Below are 21,040 nucleotides of genomic sequence, written 5' to 3'. Positions count from 1 at the left end.
TTCATTAAAGGAGGGCCAAGCAGGGTCACTGGACCCTCACTGGAGGATCCAGCCACTCTTCCCAGTCAACTGCTCTGGGGAAGGCTGGGAAGAGAAGGCTTGACCCCTGCTGGGTGGAGGCTTTGCCGTACGCATACTCTCAGGTCACTCATACAACTCAGCAACCCTCAGTCATCTCTGTAAGTAAGCTCAGTAAATTCATTGGTTCCCCAGGAAAACTTTAATCAAACGTTGGTTTGACACTAGAACCTTAGAAGGGGATAAACATTGCTTAGTATCCTCAGGAAAAGAATTCTCACAACCAACAGATGGAAAATTTGTTAATGCTATTATGTCTCATAATTATTTAAAAAGAAGAAGAAAGAAAATGAGAAAGTAAAAGATGTTAAAAGGACATGGGAATGGAGATTTCTTCCAAAACAGACAAAAAAAAAAAAAAATGAGAAAGCCTAAGCAAGTGATGAAGGTCTGTGTAGGTTTGTTATGATATATAAAGGATGAGACAAAAATAATGTACACATAATCTTAAAATTTCCAAGGTGATAGTTTAGTCAGCTAGTTTAAGGAACAAAATATATATCTAGTCATGGTTTATCTGAGAACATTTGGTTTTTTACCCAACCTTGATCTACATAGCATATGGTTATTAAAAGTACTAGACTGGTGGAACTAACTTCTTGGATGTCTAACAGCCATAGTTTGAGGCCTATACTAATCTGGTCAGAGGGACTTAAAGGATAGTTTTTGCCCCTTGCCCTCCAAGGTTGACTAAGTTCCAGGGGACTATGGAACATCTCTCAAAATGTCCTGTAACTGAGGTGAGTCACCTGTCCTCTTGTTCAGGGAGGCCATGGAGACCCCATAAGATGGACTTGAACCAGTATCTAGTCTACAAAGAGGAGGGTCAACTCAGAGAAAACATCTCATTCATGGTTCCAAGTGAAGCCAGCCATGGTAGAGCAGGAACTTTGATCTTCACAAAGATGAAACTGGTAAAAGAAAAGAGCCAGGGGCTCCTCCTCCCAAGCCTATGTGACCCCTGAGGAACAGATCCTCAAAGGATCTTACATGGAAAAATAAATTGATTTATTTGGTCCAACTGTATGGTCTTAAACACAGAAAAGGAAAGTATAACCGAAGAGTAAAGCCATCAGTATATTTCTTTAAGAGTTCAAAGGATTACATTTTCCAGACTTTAGGTTTAAGTCCATATAAAAAGTTAGACAATTATTTCTCATTAATGATTTTGTTCCTAATCAGAAAGTGCTGCTCAGATGTAAGACCAAATCTTGGTCTGCAATAATGTAGTGCCTATCTGTGGCTAAGGGAAACAACCCACTGTTGTTCTAAAATGATGGCCAAATTTGTTTTTCCTCTGTATCTAGAAGCCTTTGAGAGGCAACTGACACTGATTCTAACCATTCCAACAGCTATAAAAATACTAAAAGCAAACCCTGAATCCATCACTCTCAAGTACAGCCTTGGCAGATCAAAGAAAAATGAGGAGGAACCCAATAAAGGGATGCTTTTGAAAGCTCTTGTCAAGAAATCCCAATGGACTTTGATATGAACATTTGAAATCTGCCCTGTTCTGACTTTTTTCTGGTTCTCTGTCTAGAACTTGTAATGCTAACTACTCTTGCCTTTACTCCTCCTTCACATCCCCAATTCACCAGTCAAGGTCTTTCTTTTGCCCCTTCAGATAAGAGTTAAGCAATTTGGGAGTCTTTTAGATAGACCCACTGAAGGGGTACCCCAATTGCCTTACACTGTGTCCCTGTTCAACATGGAAGAAGCCAGAGCAGTCTGTGTCTCGATTCCCTATCAGTAATTTGGGTAACCTCTTCAGAGAACAGTGTGATAAGAATAGGAGGTAGGGGGCTGGAGAGATGGCTCAGTGGTTAAGAGCAATGACTGCTCTCGCAGAGGACCTGGGTTCGATTTCCAGCACCCACACGGCGGCTACGAACTGTCCTTACCTCTAGTTCTAGGAGAATCCAAAGCCCTCTTCTGACCTCCGCAGCATTGCATGACACGGGTGCACTCTCACATTCACTGAATAGGGGTTAGGAACTGGCTAGGCAGTTAGGGTAAAAAAAAGACCCCAAAGCAAAGTAGCCAGTTTCTTGGCTAAAAGTAAAACATATCCTTGGGCCTCTTAGCAACATACTCTGTTCCAAAGGCCAAAATGGACAAAACTATTTGGGAGCTCTTATCTAATCCCTAAAAGATTTTAGGGTTACCTCTTCAGAGGGATAACGTTAGAGTAGCAAAAAGCCAGGAAGGATGGAAGGACGGAAGGACGGAAGGACGGAAGGAAGGAAGGAAGGAAGGAAGGAAGGAAGGAAGAAAGGAAGGAAATATTTATTCTCATAGAATCTACAACTTTTCTAAGAAACTTGTAGAAATGGTTTATGAATCCCATACTTTACTCCCCCTGGCCCTTTGTCCCTCCTTCCTTCCCTCCCTCCCTCCCTTCCTTTCTTTTCTTTTGCTTTGAGGCAGGGTCTTGCCCTGTACTCCAGGATGGCCTGACACTGTCTGGATAGCCCAGACTGTTTCAAACTCACCATCATCTTTTCTCAGCCTCTTGAGTTCTGGGATTATCTGGATGTGCATCAGCACACCAACTTTTTTTTTTGGGGGGGGGGGTCTTTTTGAGACAGGGTCTCCCTGTAGTTCCAGCTGTCCTGGAACTCACTATGTAGACCAGGCTGGCCTTGAACTCACAGAGATCCGCCTGCCTCTGCCTCCCGAGTGCTGGGACTAAAGGCGTGTGCCACCATGCCTGGCTTCTCTTTTTTTCAAAAAAAAATATATATTTTATTATTTTATGTGTACGAATGTATTGCCTGCATGTATGTGAGTGCACCCATGTTGTGCAACGCTGCGGAGGTCAGAAGAGAGCTTTGGATTCCCCTGGAACTGGAATTAAGGACAGTTTGGAGCCACTATGTGGGTCCTGGGAATTCAACCCCGGGTCCTCTGCAAGAGCAGTCAGTGTTCTTAACTGCTGAGCCATCTCTCCAGCCATATCTCTTTTATTTTATTTAGGTATGATCTATGTGAATGAACCTGTTTGATCTTCAGTTTTGGTGGCCCCTACTTTATGGTGAATTCATGTTAAAATCTCACTAATATTTATTTGATTAAAACTTTATTAAAGTGGCCAGGTGTGGTGACACACGCCTTTAATCTCAGCACTTGGGAGGCAGAGGCAGGAGTATCTTACTGAGTTCAAGGCCAGCCTGGTCTACATAGTGAGTTCCAGGCCAGTTGGGGCTACAGGGAAACCCTGTCTAAAAAGACCCCCCCAAAAAACTTATAAAACATTAAAAAATGTAAATAAATACAATTTAAAAATTAAAAAGTGGCAAACATGGCAGGTAAAAAGGATGAGTCCATTGGAACTTACTAAAGACACAAATGGAAAATCTTAGAAGCTTTTCATCTCTTTGATGCTGAGGGACCTGGGACCACACAGGTTAAGGCATTGATGAGGGCCATAAAGAAGGAAGAAATGAAGGAAATGATTAAGTGAAATTGATAAAGAAGGGACATGAAAAATGAATTCCAGTGACTTTTTGACAGTGATGACTCAGAAAATGTCTGAGAAAGACAGTAAAGAAGAAATCCTGAAAACTTTCAAGCTCGATTGATGACACTGGGAAGATCCCATTAATAACTTGAAGCATGTCACTGAAGAGGGGAGCAAGAATGTGACTGATGAGAAGCTGCAGGAAATGATGCCTGAGGTTGATGTAGATTCAGATGGAGAGATCAGTGAGTTCTTGGGCAATATGAAGGGGACCAGCCTCTTTAATAACCTGTTTCCATTTCTTATGTAAGCACAAATGACTACATTTAGGGCCTGCTACTTTGTGCAATCTGGCTTTTGAGAACACAAATCCATAACCCCAGACTTCCTGGAAAACGTCAGCCATCACTGTGAATCTATTTTAGACTTTTTGGAGGTGTTCTTTGATATTAACATTCTTCGTAAAGTGACCTGCTGGTTATTTTAATTCTAGGAATCCAAAGAGGAGTATATTAGAATGGACAGGGCAGCCGCGTGACAGATGGCTCAGTGGTTTAGAGTGCTTACTGTTCTTGAAGAAGACCCAGGTTCAGTGCCTAGAACTCACATGGCAGCTCACAACTGTCTATACCTAAACCCCAGGGATCCAACGCCATCTGGCTTCCCTGGGTATTTGCACATGTGATGCACATAAACTCAAGCAAGCATACATACATACACAAAAATAAAAAATAAATCGCAAAAAAATAAAAATAAAAAGAAGGGACAACTTTAATCCCAACACTTGGGAGGCAGAGACAAGCATATCTCTGTGAGATCAAGGCCAGATTGGTTTACATAGCAGGCTCCAGGTCAGCTGGGGCTACAGGGAGATCCTGTCTCCAAAAAAAGGGCATATTACCACTCCCATCTTTTTTACATGGGTTCTGGGGTTCAAACTCAGGTCCTCAAGCTTGCAAAGTTGTGACTTTACCAACAGAGCCCTCTTCCTAGCTCAATTGGCTGCTGGGGAGAAGGGCAGAAACAGGCATATCACTGAAGCTCACTGCCAATCTAGCTGAACAGACAAGCTCCAGGTTCAGTGAGAGACCTTGTCTCAAATAATAATAATAATGATGATAATAATAATAATAATAATAATAATAATAACAATGTAAATAGTGATTGAGGAAGACATTCAACATTGACCCCTGGCCTTCACACATAGTACATACATATGGACATGTTCCCCCAAAGAGATGCACACATACATATACTACACACATACAAATGTGTATAAATGAATGCTTGCTCTGAGGTTTGGATGTATAGCAATGCTAGCTGCTTTGTCTTAAAAATAAAAGTTTTCTTGGTTTAAATAAAAAAGAAGACAGAGATAGAGACAGAGACAGAGAAAGAAATCAAGGTAAATTCACTTACAAACTTGCCAAAATATAAACAAAATATCAGACAAAATCCACATTGCCTTGGATGGCCAACTTAGGTTTATTTCAGGAATGTAAAGTGATTTTTTAAAAATAGGACTAGGAATGTAACCCAGTGGTAGAGTACCTGTCTCATATGTGAGAGGTACTGGGTTCAATCCCCAGCATCACAAATGGACAGCTACCCACCATACACCCGCTCCCACACACACAAATGTAATTCACTACATTAATGGAATAAAAGAAAATCACATATGATTTCAAAATAGAAGAGTCTAGTAAAATTCAGCATGTGTTCTGTTCATGCTATAATAAAGCACGTTTCTTTTTTCGGTCTTTTTGAGAAAGGGTTTCCCTGTAGCCCCAGCTGACCTGGAACTCACTATGTAGACCAGGCTGTCCTTGAACTCACAGAGATCCACCTGCCTCTGACTCCCAAGTGCTGGGACTTAAGGCGTGTACTACTATGCCCAGCTATAAAGCATTCTTTAGATATTTAAAAAAAAAAAAAAAAAAAAAGATGAAGCTGAGTGACCAGATGAAAACCTTCAAAATCTACATCCAACTGCACAGTAACAGGGCTGCAAGCATTCTCTTTGGGATTGTTAGTAATACAAGAATGCCCACTAAACCCCTTCTACTCAGTACTGTGTGGGGGAGGGGGGTTCTAATGAGCATAGTACAACCCTCTTGCGCCAAAAACTTGTAATTAATTTTTAAAAGCATAAAAGAAAGAAACAAAAGTTGCCATTATTTGCAGGTGATAAAATTATAGAACCTTTTAAAGAATTAGAGTACAAATTATCAGAAGTAACAAGCAAGTTAAGCAAGATGAATGGACAGCTAACTCAGATACAAAAGCCACCTGCATCATCAGGAACAAAACAAAGAGAGATGATCCCAAAATACATCCAATTGGCATTGGCAAGATTTTTACCAAAATTCACAGGAATTGTATACTTAAAGCACAAGCATTTTATGGCATACTAAATATATCTCCAAAAAGCTGTAGGAAAAAAAACAGACACTATTTCTAATAGTAACAAAAACTATAGAGTGCAGCCAGGCATGCTGGTACACACCTTAGGTACCAGCACTTGGAAGGAAGAGGCAGGTGGATCTCTGTGAGTTCAAGGCCAGTTTGGTCTACATAGTGAGTTCTACGACAGCTGGTGCTACAAGGAGACCCTGTTTCAAAAAAAAGACCACCACCACCAACAACAAAAAAACCTACAAACAAACAACAACAACAACAACAAAAAAACATGTAGGATGCATAGGCATTAATCTAGCCAGCTTTAATCCCAGCACTCAGGAGGCTAAGGCCAGAACATCTCAAGTTCAAGGCCAGCCTGGCTACACAGTGAGTTTAAGGTCAGCTTGGTCTATATAGTGAGATGTAATCTTGAAACAAAACAAAAAAAGAAAAAGAAAAAAAAATCAACAAAGAAATTAATCTAACATATACAAGACATTTTCTAGGTCAAAACTTAAAGGCATTAAAAGATATTTAAGGGCTGGAGAGATGGCTTAGCAGTTAAGAACACTGACTGTTCTTGCCAAAGACCCGGGTTTGAATCCCAGCACATGAGCGCTGATAACTATCCGTAACTCCAGTTCCAGGGGATCTGACAGCCTCTTCTGTCCTCCATGGGCATTGCATGACACAGATGCATTTACCTATATGCAGGCAATACATGCATACACATAAAATAAAAATAAATAAAATATTAAAAAAAAACACCACCAAAAACCAGGATAGCTTTAGTGTCGACTTGACACACCTGGGTTGAGGGAGCCTCAACTGCGGAATTACCTCCATAGGACTGGCCTGTGACCATGTCTGTGGGGCATCTTCTTGATTGATGAGAGATAAGGGAGAGCCCAGTCCACTGTGGATGGTGCCACCCCTGGGCAAGTAGGCCTGTGTTGCATAAGAAAGCAAGCTGAGCAGGGGCCAGGGGAGCAAGCCAGTAAGCAGCATTCCTCCATGGCCTGTGCTCCAGCTCCTGCCTGCAGGTTCCTGCCTTGAGTTCCTACCTTGGGCTCACTGATGAACTGTGACCCAGAAGATGTAAGATAAATAAACCCTTTCCTCCCCAAGTTGGTATTGGTCAGAGTATTTTGTCACAGCAATGGAGAAACAAACTAGAACAAAAAGATAAAGAAGAGGGAAGGTACTTCTGAAAAACATTATTAAATTCTCTATCATAATTACGGTGATACTGGCAAAGGGACAATTTGACCAAAGGAACAAAAAATTCCAGAGATCAGTCTGTGCACATATGGAAATAATTTTTTTCTCATTCATTTATTTTGCAGTGCTAGTGATTGAATCCAGGACCTTGTGCATGCTCTGCAGGTGCTCTAGCATTCAACTACATCATGAGCCCTGGAAGCTTTAATTCTGATAAATGGTATCAGCAGTAGGTCAGCAGGGAAATGAATGATTATGCAAAAATAAAAAAGGTTAAGATTGAGTCTACGTTATACCATATTGAAAAGCCCATTCCAGATGAATTAAAGACATATGTAAAGCTGGGTGTGGTGGTGCACACCTTTCATCCCAGCACTTGGGAGGCAGAGGCAGGCAGATCTCTGTGAGTTCAAGGCCAGCCTGGTCTACATAGTGAGTTCCAGGGCAGCTGGGGCTACAGGGAGACCTTGTCTCAAAAAGACAAAAAAAAAAAAGAAAGACGTTTGTAAAAGAGACAGCTTCTCTACTTAAAGAAGCATGAGTAAGCATGAGTGCAGGGCTGGAGAGATGGCTCAGCAGTTAAGAACAGTGACTATTCTTGCAGAAGACTGGGATTTGAATCCCAGCACCCACATGGCAGCTAACAACTGTCCCAACTCCAGTTCCAGGGGATCCGACAGCCTCTTCTGTCCTCTGCAGGCATTGCATGACATAGGTGCACTTACCTACACGCAGGCAATACATGCATACATATAAAATAAAAATAAATAAAGAAGGGGTTGGGGATTTAGTCAGTGGTAGAGTGTTTGCCTAGCAAGCGCAAGGCCCTGGGTTCGGTTCTCAGCTCTGAAAAAAAATAATAATAATAACGAAAATATTTGTAAAAAAAGCATGACAGTAGCAGGGATATCGCGGTAGAAGGGCTCTAGTGGGGGGAGGCGTCTATGGGAGGCTGCTATCTGGGAAGTGGGTGTGGAAAAAAAAAAGAAAAATTTATTAAGGCAACAGAGTAAAGTTTTAGAAGTTATTAATACTTATTTGTGAAATACATGGATTTCCTCCAATATAAGATTCTTTATATTAAAAAAAAAAAAAAAAAGAGCATGAGTGCACTGAAGAATGATCATTGTATTGAACTGAGTTGCCTTTTTTGGTTCTATGTCCTTAAATTTAAGAAGAGCATACTGAAGCAACCTAACTATCCCTCAAATGACAAGTAGATAATGAAAATGTGGTACATTTACACAATGGAGTTCTACTTAGTGGTAAAGAAAGACAAAATTATGAAATTTGCAAGTAAATGGATGGATGGAAATAGAAACTGTTATACTAAGTGAAGTAAAATGGACTGGGAAAAGCAAATGATGTATGTTCTCCTTCATTTGTGGATCCTAGCACCAAATCCTTGTATGTGAATATATATCCTGAGGTAACTGCAGGAACCAGGAAAATGGAAAGCAACTGAGGAGGTAAAAGGAAAGAAGGAACCTGAGAGAGAAAAACAGTAGGAGATAGATATAACTAAGGGAGAAATGGGTAAAATAGGGGTATTTAAATGGTTGGGGAGGAGAGGGAGGCATATACAAGGAACTATGGCAGAGAAGGAGCTCAAGAGAATTGGAACCATAGGAGACTGGTATTCTCAAGGGAGAAATGGGGAAAATGGGGATACTTTAAATGGGGAGGGGTAGAGGGAGGGAGGGAGGGGAAAAGAGAGATAAATAATGCCTAGCTAGTGTAAAAAACCAGAGGGAGGGGTTGGGGATTTAGCCCAGTGGTAGAGCGCTTGCCTAACAAGCACAAGGCCCTGGGTTTGGTCCTCAGCTCCAAAAAAAAAAAAAAAAAAAAAGACAAAAAATCCCAGAGGGAATCATATTAGTTCAAAAACGTACTGACAAATTACACATATAGTATCTCTGCATGAGTCCATATGTATAGCTGAAGGTTACAGAACAATAAACAGTGCCAGACAGGAGAAACTTTCCTTTGAATTGTTGGCCAGGGTAGTTCAAGAGACTCCCAAAATTATACAGCCTATTGCCACAACTGGTCACACATACATTGTCTTGAATTGCCCAAGCCTAAGTTTTACATCTATAATGCGACCTTTACATCTAAGGCTTACAGAACATAGAACAAGAGGTAAAGAGGACACTAATGCATCTCTCAACTCTTATCAATGAAACTCCCTCATGCAACAGAGGGTCAGGAACACAAAAGGTCACAAATGGCTAAAGCGTAAAGAATAAGATTCTACAGAATTCAGGTCCTTGGACAGGACTCCTATATTAAACTCCACCCAGGGCTCAAGGTCCATTGTGGATGATGAGGAGGAAAGATTGTAAGAGCCTGGGAAGTGGTTGCAGTACTATATGTAAACAGAGTCTTACAAGGTCCTGGGACCTTGCTCATATAAACCTACATCAATGGTGTCTGCAGGCACAAGACCTATGCAAACTCAAGCAGACAAAACAGCAGCCCAGAACTGTGGAAATGAGCAATAAGCTCCAATCTTAGTCAAAGGATTATTGGCAGCTGATTTTAGCTGGGTGAGGAAGAGTTGATCTTCTTAAAGGGAGAGACTCTAGATAGGCTAACTAGACCCCAGTGGGTGAACTTGTACTGAGCGACATCTGGGGACACTAATGACACAAAAGGCCTTAAATGACAGTGAGGGGGAGGGACTATGGGAGGGTGCAATAGGGAAGGGGATATAAAGAAAATTAAGATGTTCTGCATGAAATACACAAAAATTCAATAAAAATTTATAAAATATTAAAAAATAAAGCATGCCTGAATAAATAAGAGCATATTGAATTGATTTTTATTCCCATATCATATAAATATCTAAGGTAAGTCCCTGTGGATTTTGCTGTCATAGAGAAGAAATGAAGGGTACTAATGAAGGACACACAATAGTGACAGGCAACCCAATTCAGTGCCACAATAGTTTCTCTTCGTGTTTCTTGAGACTGCTATGCTATGTTGGCTTCAGGAATGCAGAATAGGTTTATATGTAGATATTTATGATGATATAACGAAACCAGAACTTGAAGTCAGAGCTCTTCATCAGAAAGCCCCACTGCAGCATGGCCCATCCAGTATACTTACACTATATGTGCAAGGTCAAGTGGTTTCTCTGGTTGTTCAGGAAAAACAGGATGTGGGGGTTCTCTGGAGGGTACACACCCCAGTGATTTACTAATTGCATGGCTCAGCTTCTTTGCAGGGGATTTCTGTGTCAAAGGAGAGAGAGAATAAGGAAATAAGAGCTCTTCAAAAGAACTTGGAGACAAGTGTGCAAAAAACATCTTTTCAAGTACAAACCAAATTTCACTGTATTTACCATTACTTGGCCTGTGGAAGGAACCAGCAGTAGTCCCAATATCCTTTATGGTTTCTATTTCTGTGGTTCCTCCCTTGATTCTACTATATAGTCATATTACCAAATTAGGGGTGAAGGAGATAGGTCTGTTGGTACAATGTAATGCTAACTTTCCTTTTGGACATTGCGTATCAAGAATTCTCTCTTTTGAGGTTTCTGGATCATTTCTATTAAGATGTTAGAATAATTCCCTATTAGTGTTAAAACCTTTAGATGATACAAAAAGTCTAAGATAATGCAAAGAGTACATGGATTGTGGATGTTAAGCAAATTAACTTACTAAGCAATATCCCTTAGCACCAGGATATTCCCAAATAAAAATGAGACTGGCCAAGTGTGGTACTGTACACCTGTAATTCCAACACTAAGGAAGTGGAGGCAGGAAGATCAGGTGTTCACAGTCATCCACAGCTACTCATTGAATTTGAGGCCAGCCTGGGCTACATGAAACCCTGACTTAAAACAACAAAAAAAAGGCAGAAAACTTGTCATTAAGGGTCTGACTGTGTGCACAGATTTAAATGAGTATAACCCCGTACACAAAAGGTGAGCATCAGACATGAGGCTCTAAATCATGATGTACAAAAAGCATGAACTACTAAAAGCAGTTGGTGCCAGGAGTGGGGTGGCCCATGCCTTTTATCCCAGTACTTGGGAGGCAGAGGCAGGAGAATCACTGTGAGGTTCACGGCCAGTTTGGTCTACATAGTGAGTTCCAGGCCAGCTAGGGCTACAGGGGAGACTCTCTCCACAAAGATTTAAAAAAAAAAAAAAAAAAAAAAAAGGCAGGTGGCATATCTGTACAGTTCTCTAGAAAGTAAAACACCAAATCTCAAGATTATTCAGTTAAATAGTAAATGTGAGGGGCTAGAGAGATGGCTCAGTAGTTAAGAACACTGGCTGCTTTTGCAGAAAACCCAGGTTAGAGTCCCAGCACCCACATGTCAGCTAACATCAGTGTTCACGCAGTTCCAGGGGACTCAATTCCCTCTTCTGGCTTCCTCAGGCATTGTACATACCTAGTGCACTTACATACATTCAGGGAAAACATTCATACACATAAAATAAATACACAAATTTTAAGAATATTAAATGTACACAAAAGTCAACAAAATTCCGCAATTAAATTACATGAAACATTCAATTCTACAGTTCCTATTTAACCTCCTCTGTCTTTGGTGAGCAAGTCTCATGTTACTGAGCTATACCCACAGCCCTGAAAAAATTTCTACAAGGGCTCTTTATAGACACATTATGCTATATCCAATTCCTTTTAAATAACACTGCTGCTTAAGTTTTGGCAGGATATTAACTGAAAATAAAATAAGTTTGACTATTGGAGAATATAACTTGCTTGCAACTATATGCCCCATGAATATCACATCTCCTCCTACTACTGTTTTAGACAGTGTCCCATGATGGAGCTCAGACTGGCCTTGAATTTGCAATCCTCCTGCCTCAGCCTCAAATGTCAGGATTATAGCTGTTTGACATCACTCAACTTTTATATCTGCTTGGTATAATTTTAACACATCATAACATAAAATAAGACAAAGTCAATATTTGACTATAAAAAAGACTGAATGCCCGTTGTGGTACTGCATGCCAGTTGGATATGCTGAAGAAGCAGAGGCATAAGGATCACGAGTTCCAGGCCAGAGTGGCCTACACATTTAGGGGCTAGAGAGATGGCTCAGTGGATAAGAGCACTGACTGCTCTTGCAGAGGACCTAGATTCAATTCCCACCACCCACATGGCCACCAACAATCATCTATATCTCCAGTTCCAGGGGAATCCGATGCCTTCTGACCTCTGAGGGCATTGCATGACATGGGTGCACTTACATACATGCAGGCAATATACTCATACACATATAATAAAAATAATAAAATATCTCTTTAAAAGACTGAATAGTATCAGTATCTTCAGAAATTTCACATTTTGGGTCTCTTAACAACCACAGTTCCCTTCAAGACATTAAATTCTGGGAAAAGTCTACACGTAACCTAGCTTCCTTCAAATTATATAAAGCAAAACAGCAGAAATTCTGAACTATTCCCCTAATTGTTTTATAATTTTTCTTTGCCCAAGAAGTAGCTATGATGTGACACAGATTCTACCCTACTAATCTACCTTCTACTCTGCTCCAGAGAGCAAGGCCCTCCTCTGCTTAGTGTCTCTCACAGGCTGATAAATCCCTACAGTACAGAGACAATGTCAGGCTCCACGAGAGCACATTCATGCCCAGCTCTCAGTTCTTTTCCCTCCGGCCTCAAAGGAACACAGCAGAGAAGCAGCTCGGCTAACCTGGCATAGCACGTCTCTTAGATCTTTAGATCTGGACCTGGGTCTTTCTCAGATTTATCCTTTCTTATCTGTCTTACTGAAAATTTCCTGTTCATTTCTCAAGTCTCCACAAGTATCTTTCCTCTGTGAAGGCTTTCTCATTGCTTCATCACTCAGTGACATCTCATCAGTCTACCCACAACTTTGCACAAATGTTTAATATCACACCAACTATGTGAGGTTACAGTGTTTAATTTATTTTCCATCTCTGTGAGTCTGTTGCTTCTAAAGGGATCAGCTTCGTTTTAGCATGTGACTTGAGCATAATTGTCTAACTTTTTTTTCCAGCTTTATTCTTTTGAGAATTACGAGATAAAGACAATCAATGGAAATTAAAATGAATATCTTAATTCACCTTTACAATTAAATGGTACAATTGTAATCTATGTAATTTCATGATTAGTTTTTCTAAGAACAACCTGGGCCATTAATTCATGTAGTCTCTGTGAGACAGATTTACTTTAGCTCTATCCTGAGCACTTAACAGCCATGAAATGACAGTTAATGTGTATATTTAATTAACATTAAAATAACTGCATGATTATTAAAGTGTTTGCATTTGTAATCCTTAATAATCTTAGCAGTATTCTCGTGACACTCTTTAAAATACTGCTTTAAGTCAAGGTTTAAGATAATATCCAATTTGGGGCTGATGAGATGGCTCAGCAGGTAAATGCACTTGTAGCCAAGTCTGATGCCCTGAGTTTGATTCCTGGGACCCAAGTGGTGGAGAGAACTGACTCCTGAAAGTTGTCCTTTGACCTCCACATAAACACTGTGGACTGTGCATGTGCCCCCCAACAAATAAATAAATGGAAATAATAATTTTAAAAAGCATCAGATTTCAAGTCTCAAAAACACAGACAGACATAGGTATAGCTCAGTAGTAGGGTGCTTGCCTAACATGCACTAAACTCTGGGTTTGATTTCTACTTTTATTTATTATTTTTATTTTATGTGTATGCGTGTATTGCCTGCATGTAGGTAAGTGCACCCATGTCGTGCAATGCCCACAGAGGTCAGAAGAGGCTGTTGGATCCCCTGGGACCAGAGTTACAGACAGTTGTTAGCTGCCATGTGGGTGCTGGGATGCGAACGTGGGTCTTCTGAAAGAACAACCAGTGTTCTTAGTGTTCTTAACCGTTGAACCATCTCTCCAGCCCCTGGGTTTGATTTCTACTACCATACAAACTAAGTGTGTTGGTGCACAATTGTAATCCGAGCACTCAGAAGGTAGAGTCAAGAGGATCAGAAGTTCAAGGTCATCCTTGTCTAAATATCAAGTACAAGAGGGTATAAAATGTGTACATACACTTTCAGAAGTCATAAAACAATAAAAGTTATCATACCCATCTACTCATATGCTGCCTGAGAAATACCATGACGGTTACTTTGAAGCTTCCTTGTGTGTGCTGTCCCGATACCCTAGCCACCATATCTCCTCTTCTGGTAAGCACTGTTTTGGACTTTGTAGTAATCATTTCCTTGACATTATTAGTTCTGCAATTATGTAACGCTGCTTTGTTCAAACATGTTAAAATCCCACAAGGATGTGTGTGTGTGTGTGTGTGTGTGTGTGTGTTCTTCTGCAACTTGCTCCTTTTATTCATTCAGAGTTGTTAAAATTCATCTATGTGAGAAATTGCAATCCATACATGGTTCACGGTTTGATGGTACTTTATTACTTAGTTTGTTTTGTTTCTTCTTCTTCTTCTTCTTTTTTTTTTTTTAAGTCCTGACTGGCCTGGAACTTTCTATGTGGACCAGGCTGGCCTGGAACTCACCGAGATCAACCTACCTCTGCCTCTTGAGTACTGATACAAAAGGCATGTGCCACCACACCCAGCTTTCTGCAGCACACCACTTGGCTAGAGTGAGGGCCTCAGCCCTACATTCTCCTTGAGAACTGTTTTCATCATTCTTGATCTTCTCCACCTCAACTTGAGTTTTAGAGTAACTGTCATTTACACCTGCCCCCATATACAACATGTCAAGATTGCAAAGGGAGCTGATCTATAGATGGCTGTGCAGGAAATTGACATCCTTACACACTGAACATTTCCTTTCTACAAATTCTGTGTGCATAAGCCATCTTTAACATGTTTCAACAGTTCTGAATGCCCCTCTGCAAAGGATCTATGGGTTCCTGATCTTTATGCCTAGTTATTTAATAAAGTTTTGTGCCCAGTAACCCTGCTCTTACTCACTTTTAATGTGATAAAATAACACAAAATTGGTGCTGGGTTCTGGCCTCCCTCTGCCTCCAACTACCAGAGGGCTGAGAACCCAGGGGGAAAGCCTGACAGCCCCCAGATCCTGCCTCCACATGGTGGTCCTTTTAATAAGAATATGCTATACAGCAGTCCCTTCTGCATGAAATAACTACCATCATCACGACTTCGGCTGAGCATCATTGCTAAACATAGTCACAACTGGGCTTTCAGACAGTTGTGCTCATTCATTAAAGGAGTGCCAAGCACGGTCACTGGACCCTCATCTGAGTATTCGGCCACTCTTCCCAGCCAACTAGTCCAGCCTTGGAAGACAAAAGAAAACTGAGGAAGAACCCAATAGAGGGATGCTTTTGGGAGCCCTTGTCAAGAAACTCCAACGGACTCTTGTATGAACATTTGAAAATTGCCCTGTTCTGACTTTTTTCTACTTCCCTGCCAAGAACTTGTAATGCTAATTACTCTTGCCTTTACTTCTCCTTTACCTCTCCCATTCATGATTCAAGGGCTTTCTGCTTCCCTTACAGTCAAGAGTTATACAACTTGGGAGTCCTTTAGATAGACCCACTGAAGGGGTACTCCAATTGCTTCACGCTGCGTCCCTGTTCAGGACAAAGAAGCCAGAGCAGTATGCGTCCTTGTTCCCTATTGGAAATTTGGGTAACCCCTTCAGAGGATGGTGTGATAAGAATAGGAGGTAGGAATTGGCTAGGCAGTTAGGGTAAAACACCCCAAAGAAATGTAGCCAGTTTATTGCCTAAAAGTCAAAATGTCCTTGGGCCTGTTAGCAACATACTCTGTTCCAAAGGCCAAAAATGTCAAAAGTATTTGGGAGCTTGTATCTAATCCTTAAAAGATTTGAGGGTTACCTCTTCAGAGGGGGGAATGTTGGAGGTGAGGGACTGGGCATGGATTTGATCAAAACACCTTATATACCTGTATGAAATTCTCAATAAAGTTTTGTAAAAACTAAAATAAATAAATAACACAGAATTTCCCATCTCAATAGCTTTATTTTCTGTTTTTTTTTCAATATCATGTGTGTGTCACCACACTTGTGCCATGGCACACATGAGTAGGACAGTGCACAACTTGAAGGGGTTCGTTCTTTCCTACCACCATATGGCAGCAAGTGCCATCACCTACTGAGTGATCTTGCCAGACCATAATCATTTTTATACTTACATCTTAATGGTATTAAGCATATTCACTATGTTATGCAGCCACTCTCCAGGACATTCTCAACCTGCATAACTGAAACTATTTACCCAATAAATAATAACTGCTCTTAATCCCTTCACCAAGCTAGATAACTGCTGATGGATGGTTGGTTTACATCTAACTCTAGGCTACTGTGTATAGTGTTGCTAGGAGAATGTGAAAATACCTCTCAATTCATTTAGATAGTTATCCAGAAGGGACATTGCTGAAACATACAGTATCTTACATTTTGAGAAACTACCATACTGTTTTCCATAAATGTTGCACCACATTCTAATGCAAACTATCAACAATTGGGCTGTAGAAATGGCTCAGGGGTTCAGAACATTGACTGCTCTTGCAGAGGACCTGGATTGAAATTCTAGGACCCACATGGTGGCTAACAACCATCTGTAACTCCAGTTCTAGGGGACCCAACACCTTCTGACCAATGTGGGCACTGGACAACACAGGTGAACTTACACAGATCCAGGCAAAAGACTCACATGCCTAAGATAAAAATAAAAAAAAATATTTTTTTTAATTAAAAAAAAATTTTATTTATAACCGGGCATGGTGGCGCATGCCCTTAAACCCAGTACTCAGGAGGCAGAGGCAGGCGGATCTCTGTGAGTTCAAGGACAGCCTGGTCTACACAGTGAGTTCCAGGACAGCTGGGGCTACAGGGAGACCCTGTCTCAAAAAGACCAAAAAAAATGATTTTTAATTTATTATTTTTATTTTAGGTATATGCGTGTATTGCCTGCGTGTAGGTAAGTGCACCTGGGTTGTGCAATGCCCGCGGAGGTCAGATCCCCTAGAACTGGAGTTACAGACACTTGATAGCTGCCATGTGGGTGCTGGAATTCGAACCCGGGTCTTCTGCAAGAACAACCTGTGTTCTTAACCTCTGAGCCATCTCTCCAGTGCCTAAATTTTTTTTTAAAACTATCAACAATCCTGGAGGAGTCAAACTTCTCCACATCCTCACCAATATTTGTTATTTTGCGGTACTTCTGTAAAGATAGTAGCCATTTTAAAGGGAACAAATGAATGACTAATTGCTTTGATTTCCACTAGAGTTCAATGATTTTTTAAAATGTATTTTTATTTCATGTATTTGAGTGTTTTGCCTGAATGCAGCCAACTACACCATGTGCATGCAATAACTACAGAGGACAGAAAAGGGCAGTGGATTCCCTAGAATTGCAGTTAGGAACAGTTTAAGTTGCCATGTGGGTCTTGGGTATGAAACCCAGGTCCACTCCAAGAGGAGGCAGTGCTTAACCACCAAGACTTCTTTCCAGCCAAATATAGTGATTTTGAGCATCCACTCATAGTTTTGTTGGTCACTTGTATATATTTTTAAAGATGTCTAATAAGTCCTTTACTCATTTTTCTTTTTTAAGATTTAGGTATATTTTTAATTGCATGTTTATGTGTGGGTAAGTGCATGTTGAGTGCAGGTATTCCTGAAGGCCAGAAGAATACATCAGATCTCCTGGAGTTGGAGTTACAGAGAATTGTGATTTGCCCAATGTTGGTAGGGAGAAATAAACTGCAAGAATAGTACATGCTCTTAACCACTGACTCATCTTTCCAGCCACTTTGGCTCATTTTTCAATTGAGTATTTTGTGGCGTTTCTTAAGGAGTTGTAGTTCCTTACATATTCTGAATAATTCTTTATGAAACACATGACTTGCATGCATTTTCTCCCATTCTGTAAGGTGTTTCTGTTGATTGTATATTTAATGTACCTAAGTTTTAAATATTGATAGTTAAATTTATACATTTTTAAAAAAATATTTATTTACTAACCACATACTTAGAAGAATCATTTCATTACAACAGCATTGACACATTCAATAACAATTTCCTGAGGTTAGGTGCATGTCTTTCAAAATTGGCTGTAATTTTTAGGTTTATAGTTGAATTATTACAGTTATACAATATTGTACTCAGTATAAACCCTGTAAGACATAAAATTAAATGAGGTTTTAACCTTTAAAAAAGATCTCCATTTCATTATTAAAATACACAGCTTCATACAGAAAAATTCATTTTTAGTACAACTGACATTAAGATGTTTGCAGATGGGTTTCTAATCTCTATATATCTGATTATTACTAGTCACAGTCAGTTACTTTCTGAGCTCCTTGGCATCTGAGCATGGATATAAAGTCGTCAGGTAGATTTAAATGGTAATGTTTTTCACATCTATTAACTATTAAGGATCAAATTTTTATGCTTTGAAGAATAATTACTTTTTAATCATTATTTTTAAAAATTTTTAATAACTACATGATTAGAAGCATTTCACTACAGCTTTAACATATTCATTAACACACTCCAGAGCAAGAGTACATCCATTTCACAAGTGGGTGCAAGTTTCTAAGCTCACAGTTGAATTAATACAGTTATACAATATTGAACTCAGTATAAGCCCTGTAAGACATAAAATTGAATGAGTTTTTAGCCTTTAAAAAAAGCCAGGCATGGTGGAACATGCCTTTAATCCCTGCACTTGGGAAGCAGAGGCAGGAGGATCTCTCTGAGTTCAAGGCCAGCCTGGTCTACATAGTGAGTTCCAGGACAGCTGGGACTACAGGGAGACCCTGTCTCAAAAAGACACAAAACAAAACAAAACAAAACAACCCCAAAAACCAAGATCTCCATTTCATTTTAGAATATATTGTTCCCTGCAAAAAGACTCATTGTTTTTCCTACTAACACTGACATGTTGGTGCATGCATTTCCAAACTGTATATATCTGATTATTACTAGTCATAATCAATTGCACTTGGATCCTTGGCACCTGTGCATGTCTATAAAGTCATTGGGTAGATTTCAATGGTAATGTTTATCACCTCTACTAATTAGCATGATGTAAATTTCCATGTTTCCCCCTCAAATACATTTTTAAAAATTTGTTGATGTTTTTGCGTGTGTGTGTGTATCACACAGAACAACCCAAACCATCTTATTCAACTATACACCCACTTCCCAGATGGCACCGTCCCATAGCCTCCCTCCCCCTACTAGAGCCCTTATATTATGATATCCCTGCTACTGTCTGCTATGTTGTCGGGACACCCAGACATTCCCCAATACTTGCCCTTCTGGTGGATCAAGTCAGCCTATGTAGAGGTCTTTGTTTTAGGAGGGTCAGCTGTTCCTCATCTAGCTGCAATTAGTAGTCATTATTCCTTTAGATGAGACTGGGGTCTGCTGTTCATTTTCCCAGTTCTATGCTGGGTTACTATCTGGGAGTCCCTTTGGCCACCCTGCCCAACAAATCAAAAGAAGGTATCTCCTATCTGGCATTGTTGCTTCTTATGTAGTCTTTAGCTATGCATATGGGCTCTTAAGAAATTACATTGACCCCTTTAATATTTGGTTATACTTTCCTTTTGAGTATTTAAGGCCATACAGATGGCCCAGATAAACCAATTTATTTTTACTCTTAAGATAGTTTGAGGATCTGTTCCTTAGGGGTCACATGGGCTTGGGAGGAGCCCCTGGCTCCTTTCTTTTACCAGTTCCGCTTATGTGAAGATAAGTCAAAGGTACTGCTCAACCATGGTTGGCTTAGCTTGGAGGCATGGAGGAAATGATTCCTCTATGTTTACCTTCTCTTTGTAGACTGGACACTGATTCATGTCCATCTTGTGGGATTTCCTTGGCCTCCTTGATCAAGAGGACAGGTGACCCACCACAATTACAAGACATTTTGAGAGATGCTCATAGTTCCCTGGAACTAGTCGACCTAGGAGGGCAAGGAGCAAAAAGTCTCCTTTATGTCCCTCTGACCAAATTATTATAGGCCTCAAAGTATGTCTGTTAAACATCCAAGAAGGTTAGTTCCACCAGTCTGGTACTTTTAATTACTGTGTGCCATGTAGATAAATCTTGGGCAAAGACCAATTGTTCTCAGATAAATTTTACCTAGACATATATTTCCTGATCTGCTATGTATAATTTGTCAGTAGGTTGTAGGAGTAATATGGTTCCCTCTGGTTTTCAAAACTAGCTAGGCATTGTTCATCTCTCGAATTGTCTCACCCCTCCATCATGGTTTGCCCACTTAAGGTGCCCCCATCTCTCCCCTTTCTCCCTTAGTAATACCCTTCTCCTAATGTCCTACTGTTCTTGAGTGCCTTCTTTTCCTTTATCTCCTAGGTTCCTTGTATATGCTTCCCTCCCCTCTCCCTTAAACTAACCCAATTTCTATACATATCTCCCTTATTAAGGCCTGTTTCTTACTGTTCTCTTTCAGGTTCTTTCTTTTCCTTTACCTGCCTGTTTCATTTCCATTATCCTGGTTCCTGTAGTTATGTCTGGATACATACTCACTTATCAGGATTTGGTTCTAGGATGCACATGAGGAAGAACATATGCTGATATTTTTCTGAGTCTGTGTTACTTCACTTAGTATAACAGTTTTTAGTGCCATCCATTTACCTGCAAATTTCATGATTTCATCTTTCTTTACTGCTGAGTAAAACTCCATCATAGAAATGAACCACATTTTCATTATCCACATGTCAATTGAGGGACACTTAGGTTGCTTCCACCTCTTAGCTATTGGGAAAAGAGCAGCACCAAACACATATATACAAGTGTCTCTGTAATAGGATGAATTCTTTGGGTATATGCCAAGGAGTGGTATAACTGGGTCAAATGGTAGGTTCAGTTGTAGTTTTTTAAGCATTCTCCA

At 40.2% G+C, this 21,040-nt stretch overlaps 1 protein-coding gene across 11 annotated transcripts in view; it reads right to left on the bottom strand.

Moving 5' to 3' along the window:
* The window catches only part of Dtnb (dystrobrevin beta), a 304,013-nt gene that overhangs the window by 138,755 nt on the left and 144,218 nt on the right, over positions 1 to 21,040 (bottom strand). For all 11 annotated transcript variants that reach the window (XM_008848488.1, XM_008848520.2, XM_008848500.2 and 8 more), the window contains exon 9: positions 10,271 to 10,395. In XM_008848488.1, coding sequence (XP_008846710.1) covers positions 10,271 to 10,395 — 125 coding nt within the window. The remainder of the gene's footprint in view (positions 1 to 10,270; positions 10,396 to 21,040) is intronic.

Source organism: Nannospalax galili, unplaced genomic scaffold (genome assembly GCF_000622305.1).
Source record: "Nannospalax galili isolate Female #2095 unplaced genomic scaffold, S.galili_v1.0 scaffold1191, whole genome shotgun sequence".
Lineage (NCBI taxonomy): Eukaryota > Metazoa > Chordata > Mammalia > Rodentia > Spalacidae > Nannospalax > Nannospalax galili.
Note: the sequence above shows the minus strand (reverse complement) of the source record. Positions and strands in the feature narration are given on the sequence as shown.